The 24,056-nt window shown below is 40.1% G+C and overlaps 1 protein-coding gene across 2 annotated transcripts; it reads left to right on the top strand.

Annotated features, from left to right (window-relative positions):
- The first annotated feature begins 4,004 nt into the window (after positions 1–4,004).
- On the top strand, positions 4,005–23,774 carry CHIA (chitinase acidic). 2 transcript variants are annotated; one of them, XM_043878569.1, is made up of 11 exons: positions 4,005–4,139; positions 5,562–5,591; positions 6,154–6,355; positions 15,389–15,445; positions 16,416–16,581; positions 20,294–20,418; positions 20,832–20,955; positions 21,241–21,426; positions 22,148–22,267; positions 22,355–22,496; positions 23,430–23,774. In XM_043878569.1, exons 1-11 carry the CDS (start codon positions 4,115–4,117, stop codon positions 23,669–23,671), a joined length of 1,419 nt encoding a protein of 472 aa, XP_043734504.1. In that variant the 5' UTR covers positions 4,005–4,114; the 3' UTR covers positions 23,672–23,774. The 2 variants fall into 2 exon arrangements, with proteins under 2 accessions (XP_043734504.1, XP_043734505.1); XM_043878570.1 differs by lacking the exons at positions 4,005–4,139; positions 5,562–5,591 and adding an exon at positions 8,814–8,815 and having other exon boundaries at positions 6,277–6,355.
- The last annotated feature ends 282 nt before the right edge of the window (positions 23,775–24,056 follow it).

The following is a 24,056-nucleotide window of genomic DNA, read 5'->3' as shown; positions in this document are numbered from 1 at the left end:
AATGGTTTTTCCAGTAGTTGTGTATGAGTGTGAAAGTTGGACTATAAAGAAAGCTGAGCTTTGAAGAATTGATGCTTTTAAACTGTGGTGTTGGAGAAGACTCTTGAGAATCCCTTGAACTGCAAGGAGATCCAACCAGTCCATCCTAAAGTAAATGAGTCCTGGGTGTTCTTTTAAAGGACTGATACTGGAGCTGAAACTCCAATACTTTGGCCACCTGATGTGAAGAGCTGACTCATTGGAAAAGACCCTGATGCTGTGAATGATTGAAGGCAGGAGGAGAAGGGGACGACAAAGGATGAGATGGTTGGATGGCATCACCGAATCTATGGACATGAGTTTGAGCAAGCTCCTGCAGTTGGTGATGGGCAGGGAATCCTTGTGTGCTGCAGTCCATGGGGTCACAAAGAGTCAGACACAACTGTGTGGCTGAACTAACTGAACCTCATAGAATCTCCTTTCTCAGTTCAACCTAGGACACCAACTAAACCACTTTATATAAGGAAGCAATGCAGAGTAAATATTAAGAGATATCCATTGTGCACACCCCTAGCCTTGGCATTGAATCCAGGACCTGGTGCTTAAGATTTGTTTGATCAATTTTCTCATCTGCAAAGTTGAGCTGACAGTAATAATCCTTTCATAGGCTAAATAAAATAATGATGTGGAGCCCTCTGACAAACATTAATTTTTTTTTTTCAGTTATGCTGTATTCACTCTCTGTTCTTTTAGAATTTCATTTTGTGGCCAATCCAGATGGAACTTTGAATCCAAGTGTCCTGTTCTTTCCTTAAGCAAAAGAGTGGCTCAAGCTCAAAGCTACACAATCAGACTATTTCTCCCAAGACTCGGATTCTTGTGTGGACTGACACATGAGTACAAAATAAAATTGGAGCTTATTGGTCCTAGGCTCACCTCCTACTTTGCTAACCTAAGAAATGTGATTTTTGCTGTTATCAGTGGCACATCCCATGTTCTTATCTTTGATTCTGTGAGCTTCCTCATATTCTTCTAATATAATGTTTTGTGCTTGGTAGAGTTGGGTTTTTGGTTGCTGTTTGTTTGTTTATTTTAGTCACTAAGTCTTGTCTGACTCTTTGTGACTCCATGGACTGTAGCCCTTCAGTTTCTTTGTCCATGGGATTTCCCAGGCAAGAACACTGGAATGGGTTGCCATTTCCTTCTCTAAGGGATCTTCCTGACCCAGGGATTGAGAGGGAAACAGGCAGGAAGGCCAGGGGTCTCCAAACAGAGGAAATAAGCTGCAAGTGTCAGACATTTTTATCTCTCTTAAGTGGCAGGAGGAAACAAACTAGCAATATTTTTTTCCTTCTCTATACACATTTAAAAGGAGGTTTCTCTTAAAATACTGTGTTGCCATAATGACACCTGGTTTCACCTATTCTTAAACCTTGAGTTAACCAATACATTTTTCTTATGGAAATGTTTGTCTTAAGCTATGTTAATGTACTATGCATTTACCCCAGATGCTGTCTTCAAGTTGGTTCCTCCAAATGGCTCAGAACCTACTTGACAAACCAGTATGTTATACTCAGATATTGTTTCCCTAATCTATGTAAATGAAACTGTATGGTGATCTGCCCTTCTACAAGATTCAAGTCAATCATTTTATGGCCTGGGATGAGTCATCTGGTGCCATTCTGAGTTTTAAGACATTCCTGTCTTTTCATTAACAGATGGCTAGTGACTATATAACATCCAGCTGAAGACTAGCAGGGAGGTACTCTTTCTGCCCCCTTCTGATGCCTATGTCAGAAGCTTTCTCTATCTCCTTTATACTTTAATAAAACTTTATTACACAAAAGCTCTAAGCAATCCAGCCTCGTTTCTGGCCCCGGATTGAGTTCGTCTCCTCCAGAGGCCAAGAATCCCGGCGTCTTACTGTTCAGCAACAACCTTTCAGGATCAAACCCACGTCTGTTATGTCTCCTGCATTGGCAGGTGGATTATTTACCACTGAGCCACCTGGGAAGCCCAAAGTTGGTTTTATTCACTTGCAAAAAATAAATTCTTAATAATATAAACATCAAGCATGATCTCTGGCATATATAGGTGCTTGTAGTATTTGTTGACATTATTTTTATAACCAAAATCCCTGGCAGTGCTTCTACCAAACTTTCTTTGGTCCTATGAGTGGGAACCAAACACCCAGGACCTAATCATCACTGGGTGAATGAATACAATTATTTAGTTTCTAAATGTGATAAAAATAAAAATCAGTCTATATCTACAGCAAATCTGCTAAGTTGCCGGCATCCCATGATGGGCACTCATATGTCCACCAACTGCTTTCCAGGTACTGTCATAAGACAGCATCATGGAAGCAAGCAAGGCAGTGTGCACTAGAGGACATAAGTATTTCAGAGGAAGGAGAGATCATTGAGCTTCAAAGAGAGGATCCGACCTGGGCTTTGAAGAACTGTAATACTGAGTTAGGCGGTGAAGAGTAGGTGAAGACATTACATGTAAAGTATGGAGAGACAGTGTGAGCAAAGGCATGCAAAACATGTTGGGGACAAAGAATAGATCATTTTGGCTGAAGCAGAAATTTTTTTATAGGATAATAGTAGTGCATAATGTTTAGGATGGTGGATTGGAATTAATTTTAAACAAAAATTTCTATAAAAGGTCACAATGCAAATATTTCTATTAAAAGAAACTCTTCAATATCATCACTATCATCTCTCCACAGCACAAAATATTTTTGAACGTTTTCTAGATGTAATTTGGACCTGTGGATTAGGGAGTTTTCACTGACCTCCAGAGGGTACATTTTGGGAACCATATGTTCTTAGATAAAATTACTATATAATCATGACTAAGGTTGCTCACATCGGGTGGCTCAGAGGTGAAGAATCTGCCTGCCAATACAGGAGACAGGGGTTCCAAACCTGGGTAGGGAAGATCCCCTGGAGAAGGACATACTTCCTTCTGGAAACCCACTCCAGTATTCTTGCCTGGAAAATCCCATGGACAAAAAGCCTGGTGGACTACAGCCCATGGGGTCACAAAGTGTTGAACATGACTGAGTGGCTGAGTACACATGACTAAGATCATTTCAAAGAACAGGTGTACATGGAATATTACTCAGCCATTAAAAAGAATTCATTTGAATCAGTTCTAATGAGATGGATGAAACTGGAGCCCATTATACAGAGTGATTAAGCCAGAAAGATAAAGAACATTACAGCATACTAACACATATATATGGGATTTAGAAAGATGGTATTGATAACCCTATACGCAAAACAGAAAAAGAAACACAGATGTACAGAACAGACTTTTGGACTCTGTGAGAGAAGGCGAGGGTGGGATGTTTCGAGAGAACAGCATTGAAAGATGTATATTATCTAGGGTGAAGCAGATCACCAGCCCAGGTTGGATGCATGAGACAAGTGCTCAGGGCTGGTGCACTGGGAAGACCCAGAGGGAGCGGGAAGAGAGGGATGTGGGAGGGGGGATCGGGATGGGGAATACATGTAAAACCATGGCTGATTCATGTCAATGTATGACAAAACCCACTTCAATATTGTAAAGTAATTAGCCTCCAACTAATAAAAATAAATGAAAAAAATAAAGAACAGGTGTGGGTAGAATGTTCATAAAGTAGCACCTAATAAGATGAAAGTTCCTTAGACCCTGATTGTACAAATTACGTAAGACTAATGCTACAAAGAAAAAATATTTAAGAACAGCTAATACCTTCCAAGGATTTTTAGTGTTTACTTTCCAATAAATACATGCTTTGATGCCAGGCACGAAATATCCACAGCATAAATACCTAATCATAATGTTTAAATGGATGCTTATCAGCCCTGAGAACTGCCAAAAAACCTATCAGGCTTGTACTTTTCATGGTGATGGTCTCTACCACCCTGTTAGGAGACATGATGTTTTGTCCTTATTAAGCAGAGGAGGTGGTGGGGGAGTGCATGTTGGAAGTCCATGAGTGGTTGTTTGCAGGGGAGGAGATTTGTTGACTTACTGATTAGCTATGTACACATCTGGATTAGATGCTCCTTTGTGATGACCTGGTAGTCAGATGGTATAAAAGGCAAATCCAGGCTCTGCAAGAACAATACTGACAGCAACCATGGCAAAACTTATTCTCCTCACAGGTGAGTCTGTAATTGGAGATGGAGCCTTATTTTTTTTTTTTGGAGCCTTATTCTTACCTGATTTCTTTTCCTCTCTGGATCTGAAAGGCATGAAGTAGTCTTCACACATAGCTCTATATTTTTTTATTCTTCTTTCATCATTTCAAATTTCCAAGGGCATCCTGACATGCACAAATATGTCTGCTTCTAATTCTCTTCTCAATTGACTATGGCAGCATTTCTATCTTCACTGATGCCATTAGCACAGTCCTGAAAGAAAGGCTAGTTTTCTCCCAACGTTTGTCTTACTCTCCCATCTCTTGTTGGGTTGTTTCCTTTTCTCTATTCATCTTCCTACACCAACTCATTTTAATTGGTATTATTTTTATTTACATGCTTGTGTTTTTGGTCTATCTTTTTCAGAGGTGGAAATCAGTAGAAACTGAGATACAGTTATGCAAGTTGTCTTTTTTCCTACTGTTTTCAGGATTATTCCTCTTTTATCCCTTACTGTTCTACTATGCCGCTGATATATTATAAAAATATCATAAATTCAATCATTTAAATGCGTAGTTTCAGTACCTTGTTTAGAGCCAAGTAGTATTCACAGCTTATTAGTTGCTCTAGAGCTGAGATTTACCAACTTTTTATAGCTTCAGCTTTTCCAGATGAGACCTCCAACTCAATTTATAAAACAATCAGATCAAAAGTGCTCTGGTAGAAGCCAGGGAATGCCATCTGGAATCTTGCCTCACAGTTCCTAGTTCTTCTCTTCTGCTATAAGTGTTCTTAAACTTGGTTTAAATAAATCCCAAGGCTCCCGGAGATACTGAGTTCACTGATTTAGAGGATGCTTTGTGTGTGAAGGCTGTATTCATCCAAGTTAAGGACAGTGAAACATGGATGGGTGTGTGGTCACTGAGTAAATTTTGGATAGTTTCAGTAAGTAGATCTTCCATAGATAGTAGACTTCCAACTCTGCATTCAATAACTTTTGTTACTGACATGGAAGTGGAAGAATAGGGAGGCATGCTCATTTTTGACTAAGAGAAAGGAAGTGCAGCTTTATTGTTTGTTGTCATTTAGATGCTAACTTGTATCCTACTCTTTTGCAACTCCAGGGACTGTAGCCCACCACACTCCTGGGTCCTTGGGATTTCCCAGGCAAGAATACTGGAGAGGGTTGCCATGCCTTCCTCTAGGGGATCTTTCCAACCCAGGGATCAAATCCGTGTCACCTGCATTGGCAGGCAAATTCTTTACCATTGAGTCACCAAGGAATCTCTTTGCCTTCCTTAAAAAGCCTACTATTTGGCATAACCCCTGAGTGCCACTTGGGTTGTAAACATCTGTGACCTGTAGCATTGTACCCAAGGCCTCAGAATTATATTTGGCAAGATAGAGAAAACTGGTTCAGAATTCATGTTGTTTCTTTCTCTCTAGGTCTGGCCTTTCTGCTGAATACTCAGCTAGGTAAGTCATGGACTCCATATTTTATTCTTGACATAATGTTTCCCTACCATAGACCTCCAATCTCTGTAAATTACACAAAATGCAATTTTTGTCTGCTTAATGTATTAAATGTTATTTTTTCATATCCCAATATTACTTTAAAAAAATATACCAAGAGATAAGCTGTACTAGGGAAAGAAAGTTACTGTCTTCTTCACAAACAGATGGGTTTGATGCACTGGCTGCTACTGCTATCCTATTTGGCATGACCACCTGAGTTATACATTAGTATTCACTGGGCTTCATAGGAGGACTACCGGGCATCTTTTCTTAAGTGGTTCTCCAGCTTAGCCAAGATCACAAAGTGAATCTATTAAAGTTCAAAATAACCAGCCTCAAGTCAGTGACTGGTTCCCACATTAGAAGCTTTGAACTCATTAGTGAAAATGTTCCTACTAACCAACCCTGCACAGAGAACAAGCATCTGAGGCAAAGGGAGGCAAACAGAGGCAAAGGTAACACTTACAGCACATTTCAGTGGTACCTAACTCAGGCCACTGTTCTTACTTCTCACTATCCTCAGGTTCTGCCTACCAGCTGGTATGCTACTTCTCTAACTGGGCCCAGTACCGTCCAGGCCTGGGAAGCTTCAAGCCTGACAACATCGACCCCTGCCTCTGCACTCACCTGATCTACGCCTTCGCTGGGATGAGTAACAATGAGATCACCACCATTGAATGGAATGATGTGGCTCTCTACAGTTCTTTCAATGACCTGAAAAAAAAGTAAGAGAAAGGGGAGATATCTGAGTTAGTATCTTCCAGGCCAATGCTTCCCAGACATTAATTAATGTGCAAACAAGTCATTCTTAAAATGCAGTTCAGGTTCAGTGAGTCTCAGGTGGACACTGTATTTATAACAAGCTTCCCAGTGATGTTGATGCTTCTTGTCCAGGAACTGAACTTCAAGTATTGAGACTATAATAACATAAAACATTGCCTGCTTTAGATAGTATTAAAAAATTAGTTCTGTTTCTCCCTTCCTTTCTCTATCAATATTTTTTTTAATTGCTCCTTTCAAGGCAAGTTTTTTGTTTTTGTTTTTTCAATTGGAGGCTAATTACTTTAAAATATTGTGGTGGTTTTTGCCTGACATTCACATGAATCAGCCATGAGTGTACCTGTGTTCCCCATCCTGACCCTCCCTCCCACATCCCTCCCCATCCCATCCCTCTGGGTTATCCCAGTGCACCAGCCCTGAGCACCCTGTCTCATGCCTCGAACCTGGACTGGCGATCTGTTTCACATATGATAATATACATGTTTCAATGCTATTCTCTCAAATCATTCCACCCTCACCTTCTCCTACAGAGTCCAAAAGTCTGTTCTTTATATCTGTGTCTCTTTTGCTATTTCACATATAGGGTCACTGTTACCACCTTTCTAAATTCCATATGTATGCATTAGTATACTGTATTGGTGTTTTTCTTTCTGACTTACTTCACTCTGTATAATAGGCTCCAGTTTCATCCACATCATTAAAACTGATTCAAATGCATTTTTTAATAGCTGAGTAATATTCCATTGTGTTTATGTACCACAGCTTTCTTATTCATTCATCTGCCGATGAACATCTAGGTTGCTCCCATGTCCTGGTTATTGTAAACAGTGCTGTGATGAATATTGGGGTACATGTGTCTCTTTCAATTCTGTTTTCCTCCGTGTATATGCCCAGCAGTGGGATTGCTGGGTCATATGGCAGTTCTATTTCCAGTTTTTTAAGGAATCTCCACACTGTTCTCCATAGTGGCTGTACTAGTTTGCATTCCCACCAACAGTGGAAGAGGGTTCCTTTTTCTCCACACCCTCTCTAACATTTATTGCTTGTAGACTTTTTGATAGCAGCCATTGTGACCATTGTGCGACAGTACCTCATTGTGGTTTTGATATGCATTTCTCTGATGATGAGGGATGTTGAGCATCTTTTCATGTGTTTATTAGCCATCTGGATGTCTTATTTGGAGAAATATCTGTTTAGTTCTTTGGCCCATTTTTTGATTGGGTCGCTTATTTCTCTGGAATTGAGCTGCAAGAGTTTCTTGTATATTTTTAAGATTAATTATTTGTCAGTTGCTTCATTTGCTATTATTTTTTCACATGCTGAAGGCTTTCTTTTCACCTTGCTTATAGTTTCCTTTGTTGTGCAAAAGCTTTTAGTTTAATTAGATCCCATTTGTTTATTTTTGCTTTTATTTCCATTACTCTGGGAGGTGGGTCATAGAGGATCCTGCTGTGATTTACATCAGAGAGCTTTTTGCCTATGTTTTCCTCTAGGAGTTTTATAGTTTCTGGTCTTACATTTAGATCTTTAATCCATTTTGAGTTTATTTTTGTGTATGGTGTTATAAAGTGTTCTAGTTTCATTCTTTTCAAGTGGTTGACCAGTCTTCCCAGCACCACTTGTTAAAGAGATTGTCTTTTCTCCATTGTATATTCTTGCCTCCTTTGTCAAAGATAAGGTGTCCATAGGTGCGTGGATTTACCTCTGGCTTGCTTTTTTGTTTGTTTGTTTTGTTCTTTCTTTCTTTTTTTTTTTTTTTCCATTTATTTTTATTCGTTGGAGGCTAATTACTTTACAATATTGTAGTGGTTTTTGCCATACATTGACATGAATCAGCCATGGATTTACATGTGTTCCTCATCCTGATTCTCCCCTCCCGCCTCCCTCCCCATCCCATCCCCCTAGGTCTTCCCAGTGCACCAGCGCTGAGCACTTGTCTCATGCATCCAACCTGGGCTGGTGATCTGTTTCACCCTTGATAGTATACTTGTTTCAATGCTATTCTCTCAGAACATCCCACCCTTACTTTCTCCCAAGAGTCCAAAAGTCTATTCTGTACATCTGTGTCTCTTTCTCTGTTTTGCATATAGGGTTATTGTTAGCATCTTTAAAAATTCCATATATATGCATTAGTATACTGTATTGGTGTTTATCTTTCTGGCTTACTTCACTCTGTATAATGGGCTCCAGTTTCATCCATCTCATTAGAACTGATTCAAATGAATCCTTTTTAATGGCTGAGTAATATTCCATGGTGTATATGTACCACAGCTTCCTTATCCATTCGTCTGCTGATGGGCATCTAGGTTGCTTCCATGTCCTGGCTATTATAAACAGTGCTGCGATGAACATTGGGATGCATGTGTCTCTTTCAGATCTGGTTTCCTGGGTGTGTATGCCCAGAAGTGGGATTGCTGGGTCATATGGCAGTCCTATTTCCAGTTTTTTAAGGAATCTCCACACTGTTCTCCATAGTGGCTGTACTAGTTTGCATTCTCACCAACAGTGTAAGAGGGTTCCCTTTTCTCCACACCCTCTCCAGCATTTATTGCTTGTAGACTTTTGGATAGCAGCCATCCTGACTGGCGTGTAATGGTACCTCATTGTGGTTTTGATTTGCATTTCTCTGATAATGAGTGATGTTGAGCATCTTTTCATGTGTTTGTTAGCCATCTGTATGTCTTCTTTGGAGAAATATCTGTTTAGTTCTTTGGCCCATTTTTTGATTGGGTCATTTATTTTTCTGGAATTGAGCTGCTTGTATATTTTTGAGATTAATCCTTTGTCTATTTCTTCGTTTGCTATTATTTTCTCCCATTCTGAAGGCTATCTTTTCGTCTTTCTTATAGTTTTCTTTGTTGTGCGAAAGGTTTTAAGTTTAATTAGGTCCCATTTGTTTATTTTTGCTTTTATTCCCAATATTCTGGGAGGTGGGTCATAGAGAATCCTGCTGTGATTTATGTCGGATAGTGTTTTGCCTATGTTCTCCTCTAGGAGTTTTATAGTTTCTGGCCTTACATTTCGATCTTTAATCCATTTTGAGTTTATTTTTGTGTATGGTGTTAGAAAGTGTTCTAGTTTCATTCTTTTACAAGTGGTTGACCAGTTTTCCTAGCACCACTTCTTAAAGAGGTTGTCTTTTTTCCATGGTATATCCTTGCCTCCTTTGTCGAAAGTAAGGTGTCCATAGGTGTGTGGATTTATCTCTGGGCTTTCTATTTTGTTCCGTTGATCTATATTTCTGTCTTTGTGCCAGTACCATACTGTCTTGATGACTGTGGCTTTGTAGTAGAGCCTGAAGTCAGGCAGGTTGATTCTTCCAGTTCCGTTCTTCTTTCTCAGGATTGCTTTGGCTATTTGAGGTTTTTCAAATTGTGAAGTTATTTGTTCTAGTTTTGTGAAAATACCGTTGGTAGCTTGATAGGGATTGCATTGAATCTATAGATTGCTTTGGGTAGTATACTCATTTTCACTATATTGATTTTTCTGATCCATGAACATGGTATATTTCTCCATCTATTTGTGTCCTCTTTGACTTCTTTCATCAGTGTTTTATAGTTTTCTATATATGGGCCTTTTGTTTCTTTAGGTAGATTTATTCTTAAGAATTTTATTCTTTTCGTTGCAATGGTGAATGGAATTGTTTCTTTAATTTTTCTTTCTGTTTTCTCATTGTTAGTGTATAAGAATGCAAGGGATTTCTGTGTGTTAATTTTATGTCCTGCAACTTTACTATATTCATTGATTAGTTCTAGTAATTTTCTGGTAGAGTCTTTAGGGTTTTCTATGTAGAGGATCATGTCATCTACAAACAGTAAGAGTTTTACTTCTTCTTTTCCAGTCTGGATTCCTTTCATTCTTTTTCTTCTCTGATTGCTGTGGTCAAAACTTCCAAAACTATGTTGAATAGTAGTGGTGAGAGTGGGCACCCTTGTCTTGTTCCTGACTTTAGGGGAAATGCTTTCAATTTTTCACCATTGAGGATAATGTTTGCTGTAGGTTTATCATATATGACTTTTATTATATTGAGATATGTTCCTTCTGTGCCTGCTATCTGGAGGGTTTTTTTTTTAATATCATAAATGGATGTTGAATTTTGTCAAAGGCTTTCTCTGCATCTATTGAGATAATCATATGGTTTTAATCTTTCAACTTATTAATGTGGTGTATCACATTGATTGATTTGCAGATATTGAAGAATCCTTGCATCCCTGGGATAAAGCCCACTTGGTCATGATGGATAATCTTTTTAATATGTTGTTGGATTCTGTTTGCTAGAGTTTTGTTAAGGATTTTTGCATCTATGTTCATCAGTGATATTGGCCTGTAGTTTTCTTTTTTTGTGGCATCTTTGTCTGGTTTTGGTATTAGGGTGAAGGTGGCCTCATAGAAAGAATTTGGAAATTTACCTTCCTCTGCAATTTTCTGGAAGAGTTTGAGTAGGATAGATGTTAGCTCTTCTCTAAATTTTTGGTAGAATTCAGCTGTGAAGCCGTCTGGTTCTGGGTTTTTGTTTGCTGGAAGATTTCTGATTACAGTTTCAATTTCTGTGCTTGTGATGAGTCTGTTAAAATTTTCTATTTCTTCCTGATTCAGTTTTGGAAAGTTATACTTTTCTACGAATTTATCCATTTTTTCCAAGTTGTCCATTTTATTGGCATATAGTTGCTGATAGTAGTCTCTTATGGTCCTTTGTATTTCTGTGTTGTCTGTTGTCATTTCTCCATTTTCATTTCTAATTTTATTCATTTGATTCTTCTCCCTTTGTTTCTTGATGAGTCTGGCTAATGGTTTGTAAATTTTATTTATCTTCTCAAAGAACCAGCTTTTAGCTTTGCTGATTTTGGCTATGGTCTCCTTTATTTCTTTTGCATTTATTTCTGCCCTAATTTTTATGATTTCTTTCCTTCTACTAACCCTGGGGTTCTTCATTTCTTCTTTTTCTAGTTGCTTTAGGTATAGAGTTAGGTTATTTATTTGATTTCTCTCCTGTTTTTTAGGTATGTTTGTACTGCTATGAACATTCCCCTTAGCACTGCTTTTACTGAATCCCATAGGTTTTGGGTTGGTGTGTTTTCATTTTCATTGTTTCTATGCATGTTTTGATTTCTTTTTTTATTTCTTCCATGATTTGTTGATTATTCAGAAGAGTGTTGTTTAGCCTCCATGTGTTTGTATTTTTAATAGATTTTTTCCTGTAGTTGACATTTAATCTTACTGCATTGTGATCAGAAAAGATGCTTGAGATGATTTCAGTTTTTTTGAATTTACCAAGGCTAGATTTATGGCCCAGGATGTGATCCATCCTGGAGAAGGTTCCATGTGCACTTGAGAAAAAGGTGAAATTCATTGTTTCAAGTTGAAATGTCCTATAGATATCAATTAGGTCTAACTGGTCCATTGTATCATTTAAAGTTTGTGTTTCCTTGATAATTTTCTGTGTAGTTGATTTATCCATAGGTGTGACTGAGGTATTAAAGTCTCCCACTATTATTGTGTTACTGTTAATTTCCCCTTTCATACTTATTAACATTTGCCTTACATATTGTGGTGCTCTTATGTTGGGTGCATATATATTTATAATTGTTATATCTTCTTCTTGGATTGATACTTTGATCATTATGTAGTGTCCTTCTTTGTCTCTTTCCATGGCCTTTTCTTTCAAAATCTATTTTATCTGATATGAGTATTTCGACTCCTGCTTTCTTTTGGTCTCCATTTGCATGAAATACCTTTTTCTAGCCCTTCATTTTCAGTCTATATGTATCCCTAGGTTTGAGGTGGGTCTCTTGTAGACAGCATATTTAGGGGTCTTGCTTTTGTATCCATTCAGCCAGTCTTTGTCCTTTGGTTGGGGCATTCAACCCATTTACATTTAAAGTAATTATTGATAAGTATGATCCCGTTGCCATTTACTTTGCTGATTTGGGTTCGAGTTTATAAACCTTTTCTGTGTTTCCTGTCTAGAAGAGATCCTTAGCATTTGTTGGAGAGCTGGTTTGGTGGTGCTGAATTGTCTCAGCTTTCTCTTGTCTGTAAAGCTTTTCATTTCTCCTTCATATTTGAATGAGATCCTTGCTGGGCACAGTTATCTAGGTTGTAGGTTTTTCTCTTTCATCACTTTATGTATGTCTTGCCATTCCCTTCTGGCTTGAAGAGTTTCTATTGAAAGATCAGCTGTTATCCTTATGGGGATCCCTTTGTGAGTTATTTGTTGTTTTTCCCTTGCTGCTTTTAATATTTGTTGTTTGTGTTTGATCTTTGTTAATTTGATTAATTTGTGTCTTGGGGTGTTTCAATTTGGGTTTATCCTCTTTGGGACACTCTGGTCTTCTTAGACTTGAGTGGCTATTTCCTTCCCCACCTTAGGGAAGTTTTCAACTATTATCTCCTCAAGTATTTTCTCAAGGCCTTTCTTTTTGTCTTCTTCTTATGGGACTCCTATGAGTTGAATGTTGGGGCTTTTAACATTGTCCCAGAGATCTCTGATGTTTTCCTCATTTCTTTTAATTCTTTTTTCCTCTCTGCTTCATTTATTTCCACTATTCTATCTTCCATTTCATTTATCCTATCTTCTGCCTCAGTTATTCTACTGTTGGTTGCCTCCAGAGTGCTTTTGATATCAGTTATTGCATTATTCATTATTGGTTGACTCTTTTATTTTTTCTAGGTCCTTGTTAAACTTTTCTTGCATCTTCTCAATCCTTGTCTCCAGACTATTTATGTATAATTCCATTTTGTTTTCAAGATTTTGGATCATTTTTACTATCACTATTCTGAATTCTTTTTCAGGTAAACTCCCTATGTCCTCCTCTTCTGTTTGGTTTGATGGGCTTTTATCATGTTCCTTTACCTGCTGAATATTTCTCTACCTTTTCATCTTGTTTAGGTTGTTGTGTTTGGGTGGCCTTTCTCTATGCTGGAAGTTTGTGGTTCTTGTTGACTGTGGAGGTTCCCCCCTGTGGGTGGGGTTGGACGGGTGGCTTGTCAGAGTTTCCTGGTTAGGGAAGCTTGCGTCAGTGTTCTGGTGGGTGGAGCTGGATCTCTTCTCTTTGAAGTGCAATTAAGTGTCCAGTAGTGAGTTTTGAGGTGTCTATGGGTTTGGTGTGACTTTTGGCCACCTGTATTTTTGTGCTCAGGGTTATGTTCCTGCGTTGTTGGAGAATTAGCTTGGAATGTCTTGCTCTGGAACTTGTCGGCTCTTGGGTGGTGCTTGGTTTCAGTGTAGGTATGGAGGCTTTTAAATGAGTTTTTGTTGATTAATGTTCCCTGGAGTCAGGAGTTTTCTGGTGTTCTCAAGTTTTGGATTTGAGTTATGATGTGTGTGTGCATGCTAAGCCGCTTCAGTCATGTCCCACTCTTTGTGACTATAGCCCACCAGGCTCCTCTGTCCGTGGGATTCTCCAGGCAAGAATACTGGAGTGGGTTGCCATGCTCTCCTCCAGGGGATCTTTCCCACCCAGGGACTGAACCCACATCTCTTATGTCTCCTGAATAGGCAGGCAGATTCTTTACCACTAGCACCACCTGGGAAGCCCAAGCCCTTTCAGAGTGGTATTTCTTAAACTGTGATCTATTATTGATCTTGCATCAAAATCACATATGAGGCAGTTGATAAAAATCAGTCCCTAATCCAACTGAATCACAGTCTTTGAGAAAGGGGCTAAACACCTGAAATTTTAATGTTATCCTTCAACTCTGGTCCTTGTACTCTATTCTTATCTAATCTGATGCTTGAGAACCACTAGTCCAGACAATGTTCATGATTCTAAGCCAATTGATTCATATTCATGATCACAGAGTCTGAGAAAGTAATTATGTCCAAGCAACACTTACCATTTCAGCTGATAGGATAGAATGTAAGAATTCCCAGTACAATCCTATTTTTAAAAGACCTAGTCCTATGGAACAGGAACTCATAAATGAAGGTCTTAAAGAGCTTAACCATGAAGAGGGGGAGAATTTTACAAGACACTTACTTGCTGCGGTTTAGCCTAGGAGTACTGGAAGCAACTTCAGATGCAAATGCGCTTCCAACATTAGGCCCGAGAAGCAGAGAAGGAAGAGGAACTTTGAGAGCTTGAAGCAGGGATAGCTGTAGAGAACTTCCAGGACAAGATCCAGGAGATCCTGCTCACCCATCAAGTGCTGCCCTGAAATATCCATCCCAAGCAAAGTGTTTGCCCTAATAGTGTTAGTTGCTCAGTCATGTCTGACTCTTTGTGACCCCCCTGGACTGTAGCCTGCCAGGCTCCCCTGTCCATGGGATTCTCCTTGGAAAATTACTGGAGTGTGTTGCCATCTCCTTCTCTAGTGGATCTTCCCAACCCAGAGATCTAACCCGGGTCCCCTGCATTGCAGGCAGATTCTTTACCTTCTGAGCCACCAGGGAAGCTCTGTAGTTTCATAGCATCAACCTATTTTTTTTTTCTTCAGTCTTTTACTATAATATTTTAAACTATAGTATGCTTATATGTCTCTTCTATATGCTAAGTTGCTTCAGTCGTGTCCGGCTCTTTGCGACCGTCTGGACTGTAGCCTGCCAGGCTCCTCTGTCCATGGGCTGCTCCAGGCAAGAATACTGGAGTGGGTTGCCATTCCTTTCTCCAGGAGGTCTTCTCTACCCAGGGATCAAACCTGCTTCTCTTATGTCTCCTGCATTGGCAGGCAGATACTTTACCACTAGCACCACCTGGGAAGCCCATGTTCCTTTTAACTCATGGATAAACTGTTCTTTTATTCTCAAGGGGAAAAAAAAAGTCTTCTAATTTAGATTTCTCTAAAGAACTCTGTGCATTCATAATGACAACACAAATAATTTTTATAAGAAAGTGTTCTGTAGTGATGGGAAATTGTTCTACAGAGTATCTTATCAAGACAACATTAAAGTTTATAATCAGGCCCGATACAAAGCATTATTTTTAAATTGAGGGATTCATGGATTTTGAAGTTTTTCTTTTCTCTATTTTGTTTTATAGGAACAGCCAGCTGAAAATTCTCCTGGCCATTGGAGGCTGGAACTTTGGAACTGCCCCGTAAGTCCTCTATGAGAGAGCTTGATGTTCATTTAATTTGCTATGGATAACAGGTTAGCCCAGTGTGACCCATGTCCCTTCAGATTTCATAATCCGCCACTGCTGCTAAGTTACTTCCGTCGTGTCCAACTCTTGTGTGACCCCATAGATGGCAGCCCACCAGGCTCCTCTGTCCCTGGGATTCTCCAGGCAAGAATACTGGGGTGTGTTGCCATTTCTTTCTCCAATGCATGCATGCAGGCTAAGTCACTTCAGTTGTGTCCGACTCTGTGTGACCCTATGGACAGCAGCCCACCAGGCTCCTCTGTCCACGGGATTCTCTAGGCAAGAATACTGGAGTGGGTTGCCATTTCCTTCTCCAGATTTCATAACCTAAGATGGGGTATTAAGGATGTACATTAAGCAAATATGCTACTTAAATAAATTACTACACCAGAATCTCAGTACTAAATAGAACACAATTTATTGTATATGTTTACATTTATACGGATATTCTAGGACTCCATTCACAGAGATTCAGTTACTGAGACTTCAAAACAATCTCTTCTTAAAGTATTTCAGAAGCACAATGCCTGAGAAGAGTGTCATAGCACTTTTCTCCATTTACCTTCTGGAAGAAAGAAAGAGAAAGTCATGAAAATAAATAAGGAAACTCTTTTAAGGGCATATGAACTTCAGAGACCATTTAGAGAGACAACACATTGAGCCAAAGTAGACAGGCATTCGAAGCAACAGGTCCAACTTGGAAGAAAAATCAGAGTTGGGTGGATAACAAAGTAAAGAGAATGTTGAGGTACCATGGCTGGCAGAGTAGTTATACAAAGAAGTACAGGAGAAAACCAGCAGTAAACTTTTGTCTGGGCTTTTGGTCCTAGTGAAAAACTTTGAGGCAAAAATATAGGAGTTTGACTTTCCAACAAGATGTTGTGGCCACCAAGACCTCACTCTGCCTTCTTTGAATCTCTCTCAGTTTCACTGCCATGGTTGCCACTCCGGAGAACCGCAAGACTTTCATTTCTTCAGTCGTCCAGTTCCTGCGCCAGTATGGATTTGACGGGCTGGATTTTGATTGGGAGTACCCTGGCTCTCGTGGAAGCCCTTCTCAGGACAAGCATCTCTTCACTGTCTTGGTGCAGGTGAGGAGGAATGTGGCAGCGTCGAGCCCAAGAAAATCCAAAGAAGAATTCTTTGCAAGGAAAATATGGTGGTTCCAGAATGAAAGTAAACTGGAGTTTAGATTTATAGGATCTTTGCATCACAAAGATTCTTGGATATCATGCCTATATTCCACAGCCTTTGATAACAACAACAACATTACATGGGTTATGTGCCAGGCACAATTTTATAAGCTGTTTTTAAAGTTATAGCCCATTTCATCTTCATATGTACCTTATGATAAAGATACTATAAGTATAATAACCTTTATTTTACAAATGAGAAAACTAAAATATGAAGAGTTTAAGCAACCTAACATCAAATAACTAATAGGTGTCATAACTACCCATGTAGTCTGGGTACTACATAGGTACTAATGAGTACTAATTTTTTTAAGGATTTTTTAGTAATCTAGAGATATGGCAAAACTCATGTTTTAGAAGGATTACTCTGACTTTAACCATGGAGGATGAATTAGAAGGAGGTAAGGAGACAGGGAGAGTGTTAGGATGCTATTACAATAACTCAAGCCAGAAAGGCTGAGGACCTGAACAAAGATCCTAACAGTGAGGACAGAAAGAGGAAGTATACAAGAGATATTAGGAGGGTAGAATCAATAGGATTTGGAGACCAAATGGAAGTGGGAAAAGAGAGAATTTCATTTTCTGTCCTTGAGAATTGATTTGACTCTGGTCCTCTTAACTAAGATGGTAAATACAGGAAGAAGATAGATTTGAAACAAGAAGAAAAACTCATTAATTTGTCTTTGAACATGATGAGAGAGAGGAATTTGTAGGGCACCATAAGAATGCCCAATAGACACTGGATGAATAGATATTGGATGAATGACAAACAGGTGTTCAGGACAAGAACTTGCTTTAATATATTGTATCGACATCATCAACAAAGTTAAATAATTAAGAGATCACCGAGGAAAAATGACTGGAGTGAGAAAAGCAAGGATGGCTTTAGATTTCAGTTCAGTTCAGTCACTCAGTCATGTCCGACTCTTTGCAACCCCATGAACTGCAGCACACCAGAACTCCCTGTCCATTACCAACTGCAGGAGTCCACCCAAACCCATGTCCATTGAGTCGGTGATGCCATCCAACCATCTCATCCTCTGTTTTCCCCTTCTCCTCCTGCCCTCAATCTTTCCCAGCATCAGGGTCTTTTCAAATGAGTCAGCTCTTTGCATCATGGGGCCAAAGTATTGGAGTTTCAGCTTCAGCATCAGTCATTCCAAAGAACACTCAGGACTGATCTTTAGGATGGACTGGTTGGATCTCTTTGCAGTCCAAGGGACTCTCAAGAGTCTTCTCCAACACCACAATTCAAAAGCATCAATTCTTCAGTTCTCAGCCTTCTATATAGTCCAACTCTCACACCCATACATGACCACTGGAAAAACCATAGCCTTGACTAGAGGGACCTCTGTTGACAAAGTAATGTCTCTGCTTTTTAATATGCTGTCTAGGTTGGTCATAACTTTCCTTCCAAGGAGTAAGTGTCTTTCAATTTCATGGCTGCTGTCACCATCTGCAGTGATTTTGGAGGCCAAAAAAATTAAATCTGACACTGTTTCCACTGTTTCCCCACCTATTTGCCATGAAGTAATGGGACCAGATGACATGATCTTAGTTTTCTGAATGCTGAGCTTTAAGCCAACTTTTTCACTCTCCTCTTTCACTTTCATCAAGAGGCTCTTTAGTTCCTCTTCACTTTCTGCCATAAGGGTGGTGTCATCTGCATATCTGAGGTTATTGATATTTCTCCTGGCAATCTTGATTCCAGCTTGTGCTTCATCCAGCCCAGCATTTCTCATGATGTACTCTGAATACAAGTTAAATAAGCAGGGTGACAATATACAGCCTTGACATACTCCTTTTCCGATTTGGAACCAGTCTGTTGTTTAGTGTCGTTATAACTGTTGCTTCCTGACCTGCACACAGGTTTCTCAAGAGGCAGGTCAGGTGGTCTGGTATTCCCATCTCCTTCAGAATTTTCCACCATTTATTGTGATCCACACATTGGCATAGTCAATAAAGCAGAAATAGATGTTTTTCTGGAACTCTCTTGCTTTTTCAATGATCCAGCAGATGTTGGCAATTTGATCTCTGGTTCCTCCTTTTTTGCTGAAACCAGCTTGAACATCTGGAAGTTCACTGTTCACATATTGCTGAAGTCTGGCTTGGAGAATTTTGAGCATTACTTTACTAGTGTGTGAGATGTGTGCAATTGTGTGGTGGTTTGAGCATTCTTTGGCATTGCCTTTCTTTGGGATTGGAATGAAAACTGACCTTTTCCAGTCCTGTGGCCACTGCTGAGTGTTCCAAATTTGCTGACACATTGAGTGCAACACTTCCACAGCATCATCTTTTAGCATTTGAAATAGCTCAACTGTAATTCCATCACCTCCTCTAGCTTTGTTTGTACTGATGTTTCCTAAGGCCCACTTGACTTCACATTCCAGGATGTCTGGCTCTAGGTGAGTGGTCACATCATTGTGATTATATGAGTCATGAAGATCTTTTTTGTACAGTTCTTCTGTGTATTCTTGCCACCTCTTCTTAATATCTTCTGCTTCTATTAGATCCATACCCTTCTGTCTTTATTGAGCCCATCTTTGCATGAAATGTTCCCTTGGTATCTCTAATTTTCTTGAAGAGATTTCTAGTCTTTCCCATTTTATTGTTTTCCTCTATTTCTTTGCATTGATCACTGAGGAAGGCTTTCATAGATTTACCCTCCCCCAAGACAGACATTTTTCCTATACCATCTGTTATGCCAGATTGTCTGCCAGTATCCAATAATTTCAACATTAAGTAATTCATTGGTTGAAAAATCAATCCACTTACTTGTTGATCAGCTCTAGTGATCAAAAAGAACATCTATATTCTTAGTCAAGGCATACTTCCAGTCACAATTAATAACTTCCAATCATTGGTTCTAGCTCTGTTCACTGAACTAACAAAGAATAAAGCTTCTCACTTTGGTAATATATCGGTTGGTCCAATATTTGAAGACAGCTATACTATCTTGTTAATAATTTTTCATCTTCTAGTTAAATAACCTAGTTCATTTAATAAGTATATGTATGACAATCTTTAGACACATTCTTCACTGGAGCACACTTTGGTACACCCTAATGATGCAGTTATGAAAACTGAATTCAGTACTCAGGATGAGATTAGAGTCACACAATAAAAATGGGTTAACCTCTAGCATTGAGTGGGAACCTATCACCTGGCTGTTAATAGCTTCCCCATTGACCAATTGAACTTTTCATTTGTTGGGATGTCAGTCCAATAAAGTAGCTCATTTACTGGACAAAGGAAAGCAAATTTCTGTATTGCTAAAACCTGGATATAAATTATTACAGCAACTATAACTTCATAGTGCAGTGATATAAGTAGAGCTCTGACTGATCATCTGGGACCTGGGTTTTGGTCATGACCCGGCTACTAACTTGCTGGGAGACTTTGGTGAAATAATCTAACTTGTACACATATTAGCTATAAAATTAATACCATCAATCCTGTCTACTTTATACGGGTATTGAGAAACAGAAGTAAGATAAAATATGTGAAAGCACTTTGAAAAAGTAAAGCATTATACAAATATAAATTTATTAATAGTTAAGGAGTTGAAACCAGTTTCATAGATGCTTTACTATACTTGATTATTCTATAGGAAACACGTGAAGCTTTTGAACAGGAAGCCAAGCAAACCAACAAGCCCAGGCTGCTGGTCACCGCAGCAGTATCTGCTGGCATCTCCAATATCCAGGCTGGCTATGAGATTCCCCAGCTATCCCAGTGAGTGACTCACCTTATCCTCAAACCTCTTGCAGGCATCACTCTTGCAAGGTAGACTTGTCCTTTGTCTTGTTACCCAGGGACTTTGTTTATCGTGTTTTGGAAGTGGTATCTTTTGCTCGCTTAAATGTGGGATATAACTACTGTTGTTATTTAGTCACTAAGTCATGTCCAACTCTTTTGGGACCCTATGGACTGTAGCCCACCAGACTCCTAGGTCCATGGAAATTCCCAGGCAAAAATATTGGAGTGAGTTGCCATTTCCATCTCTAGGGGATCTCTCTACCCAGGTTCAGAACCTGTGTCTCCTGCATTGGCAGGTGGATTCTTTACTGTTGAGCTACCAGGGATGCCCACATAAGTGTGGGAAATAGCCATGGGAAATGCTTTACAACCCTTTATTCTAACCTCAGGTACCTGGACTTCATCCATGTCATGACCTATGACCTCCATGGCTCCTGGGAAGGCTACACCGGAGAGAACAGCCCTCTCTACAAATACCCAACTGACACTGGCAGCAATGCTTACCTCACTGTGGTGAGTCTCCACACAGATGCAGATGCAGACCAGAGATGTTGTAAATTACATGCAGATTCAGGGACAAAACAAACATAAACTCTGCAAAAGTCTCATTTGGATAACTCTCCTAAGTGACCAATTTTATCTCATTAACTATAACCTCACCAAAATATTTTTGAAAAAGTACAAACTAATCTATGTCGTGAGCATCATTAAATTTTACCTGTTAGGTCAGTGGACTAGCATAACAAAGTGTGGGGTCTTCAGCTGGGTAGATCTCTAAGTCACCTGCTACCTTTTCAGGAATACGCCATGAACTACTGGAAGAGCAATGGGGCCCCGGCTGAGAAGCTTATCGTTGGATTCCCTGCCTACGGACACAGTTTCACCCTAAGAGATGCTTCCAACAATGGCATTGGTGCCCCCACTTCTGGCGCTGGTCCTGCTGGGCCCTATACCAGGGAGGCTGGGTTCTGGGCCTACTATGAGGTAGGTACGCTGGGCTGTACAATTGGAATTCTAGGAATGCCATGTTCTGTGCTGCACAGTAGCCTTAGGGCTAGAACCTGCAAGAAACTTGAATGTTCATTCTGTCCACTATTTACAAACTTTAACACAAATATTATTCCAAACGCTTCAGGTGTGTAAGTAACCTATTCATTTACCTAATCCACTATGAAGATTCATAGTGTGCAATATCCCTTCAAAGTACAATTGTTGTTGCTTGTTGTTTAGTCACAAGTCATGTCTGACTCTTTTGCAACTCCATGGACTAGCCTGCAAGTCTCCTCTGTCCATGGGATTCTCCAGGCAAGAAAACTGGAGTAGGTTGCCATTTCCTTCTCCAGGGGATCTTCTCAACTCAGGAGATTCACCTGCATTGCAGGTGAATTCTTTATTGCTGAGCCACCAGGGAAGCCCATTCAAACACACTGCATACTTAAGGTCATTTATATTAACACATAAGGGGATTAAGTAACTATCTCCCATACTGATGTGGGTTCCCAAAATCAAGCACTAAGAATAAGGCTAACATCTGAGTATTTCAAAAACAACTTGTTCCTATTTACTGCAGGTAAAAGGCCGTAATTAGAAACCTGTGGACCCCAATTGGAGACATGACAGGAAAAAAAAATCAAAGAGGAAGGTGTATGTTTTATTTTTCATAGGAGTCATATTTAAAGGATTTTAATCTCTTGGCTTTTTAAAGATCTGCACCTTCCTGAAAGATGGAGCCACTGAGGTATGGGATGACTCTCAGGAAGTGCCCTATGCCTACAAGGGCACTGAATGGGTTGGCTATGACAATGTTAACAGCTTCAGAATCAAGGTAAGGTCAGCCCCTCCAATGTGCTGTCAGCTCAGCCCAGAGTCTCAAGAAATAAAATGATTCCTGGTGTCCTCAATCCTTAAATAGGCTCAGTGGCTTAAGGAGAACAACTTTGGAGGTGCCATGGTCTGGGCCATTGACCTGGATGATTTCACAGGCACTTTCTGCAACCAGGGCAAGTTCCCCCTGATCAACACCTTGAAGGATGCTCTTGGCCTGAAGAGTGCAAGTAAGTGACAGTAGGGGAATGCCCAGGGTGTATAGATGCTCCTTTTCCAACTCAAGACAGCCTAACATCTTCCCATTCCCTTTGCCCCCAGGAGTCTCCTCATTGCTGTTGCCTGGCTGAGAGACAGGCACTTAACATTCTTTCCTCCTTAGCAGTTGTATGCTCTAACGAGAAACCAGGTCTGCTGGGAGGGTTTTCCAGGTCTATTAAGTGTTAAAGGTGTGGAAAAGCCTCAAGAAATTAGGCTGGCTTTTAATATTAGCATTTACTTTTCTACGAACCCCTTATTAAAAGTCTTATTCAGCCTGCCTGGGGAGACTGAAAAACAAACCCTAAGCAGTACTGGGGTGGGTTTAGGGTTTAGTCGTTGTGTCCAGCTCTTATGACCCCATGGACTGACTGCAACCTGCCAGGCTCCTCTGTCCATGGAATTCTCCAGGCAAGAATACTGAACTGAGTTGCCATTTCCTTCTCCAGGGGATCATCCTGATCTAGGAATCGAACCCAGGTCTCCTGCATTGCAGGCAGATTCTTTACCAACTGAGCTAAGAGGGAAGCCCATACTGACATACTTCTAAACCTGTAATTCAGGGGAAGTACTAATTCTCTAAATTTTGTCCAGATTTTCTCTTATCTGCTCACCACTTAAACCCAAATCCTAGAAAAGCATTTTGCATATACTGGATGCTCAGTAAAAATTTTTAAAAATGATTTTAGCATCTTAAGAGAGAACATTTAAAATTTAAAACCAGTCTGGCTTGAAATTAGGGCTGCTCTTAATTCCTAAGTATGGAGTTACCTTGTGAGCTTCTCAGGTGTCAGGACCCAGAGCGAACCGCAACCCATCTCCAGACCTCCCCTCAGGCCTGCTAGTTCTTCACCTCTAGGTGAACCTGGGAGCCTCTGCCAGGTCTGCTCTTTGTGCTGTTTCAGCCTGTAGCGCCCCCACTCAGACCAGTGAGCCCAGCAGCAATCCTGGAAACGAAAGTGGGAGTGGAAATGAGAGCAGCAGCTCTGAGGGTAGAGGATACTGTGCCGACAAAGCCGATGGCCTCTACCCAGTGGCAAATAACAGAAATGCCTTCTGGAACTGCGCCAATGGAATCACATACGAGCAGAACTGCCCGCCCGGGCTTGTCTTTGACACCAGCTGTCTTTGCTGCAACTGGGCATAAAGCTGACCGTGTCTCCATTTCCTAGGGTACAAGTCTCCTTTGCCTAGCACACCTCGTTCCTACCTATAGAGTTCTGCAATAAAACGCATCAGTTAAAACATGAGTGTCCCTGGTTTTAAGTGATTTGGGTAGAGACCTTTCTAGATGTGAAAATATAGGCTGTGCATGGGCTTGGAGTGGCAGAAGAGTGTGTGTGAGGAAGTCATGGCACCAGCAACCTCACAAGTCTTTTATTTGCTTAGGTTGATCTTTATGAAGGTTGAAAGCTGTCAGAAGGAAATTTATGCATATTTGGAATTGGCAGGGGATGAAGTCATGAAGAAGATAGGTCTCTAGTTTGGTGAGTGTCCTCGGTAGGGAGCCAAAGTGATTCTGGGAGTCTTAG

Source organism: Cervus elaphus, chromosome 20 (assembly GCF_910594005.1).
Source record: "Cervus elaphus chromosome 20, mCerEla1.1, whole genome shotgun sequence".
Classification (NCBI taxonomy): domain Eukaryota; kingdom Metazoa; phylum Chordata; class Mammalia; order Artiodactyla; family Cervidae; genus Cervus; species Cervus elaphus.
This window is presented reverse-complemented; position numbering and strand designations above follow the sequence as displayed.

What these genes read in the sequence shown, in the direction of transcription:
- CHIA (XM_043878569.1), top strand. Translation starts at nt 4,115, where the DNA reads ATGGCAAAACTTATTCTCCTCACAG. An exon ending in TCTGCTGAATACTCAGCTAG is followed by an intron (nt 5,592 to 6,153) that starts GTAAGTCATGGA and finishes CACTATCCTCAG; the next exon opens with GTTCTGCCTACCAGCTGGTA. An exon ending in GCAATGCTTACCTCACTGTG is followed by an intron (nt 20,956 to 21,240) that starts GTGAGTCTCCAC and finishes CTACCTTTTCAG; the next exon opens with GAATACGCCATGAACTACTG.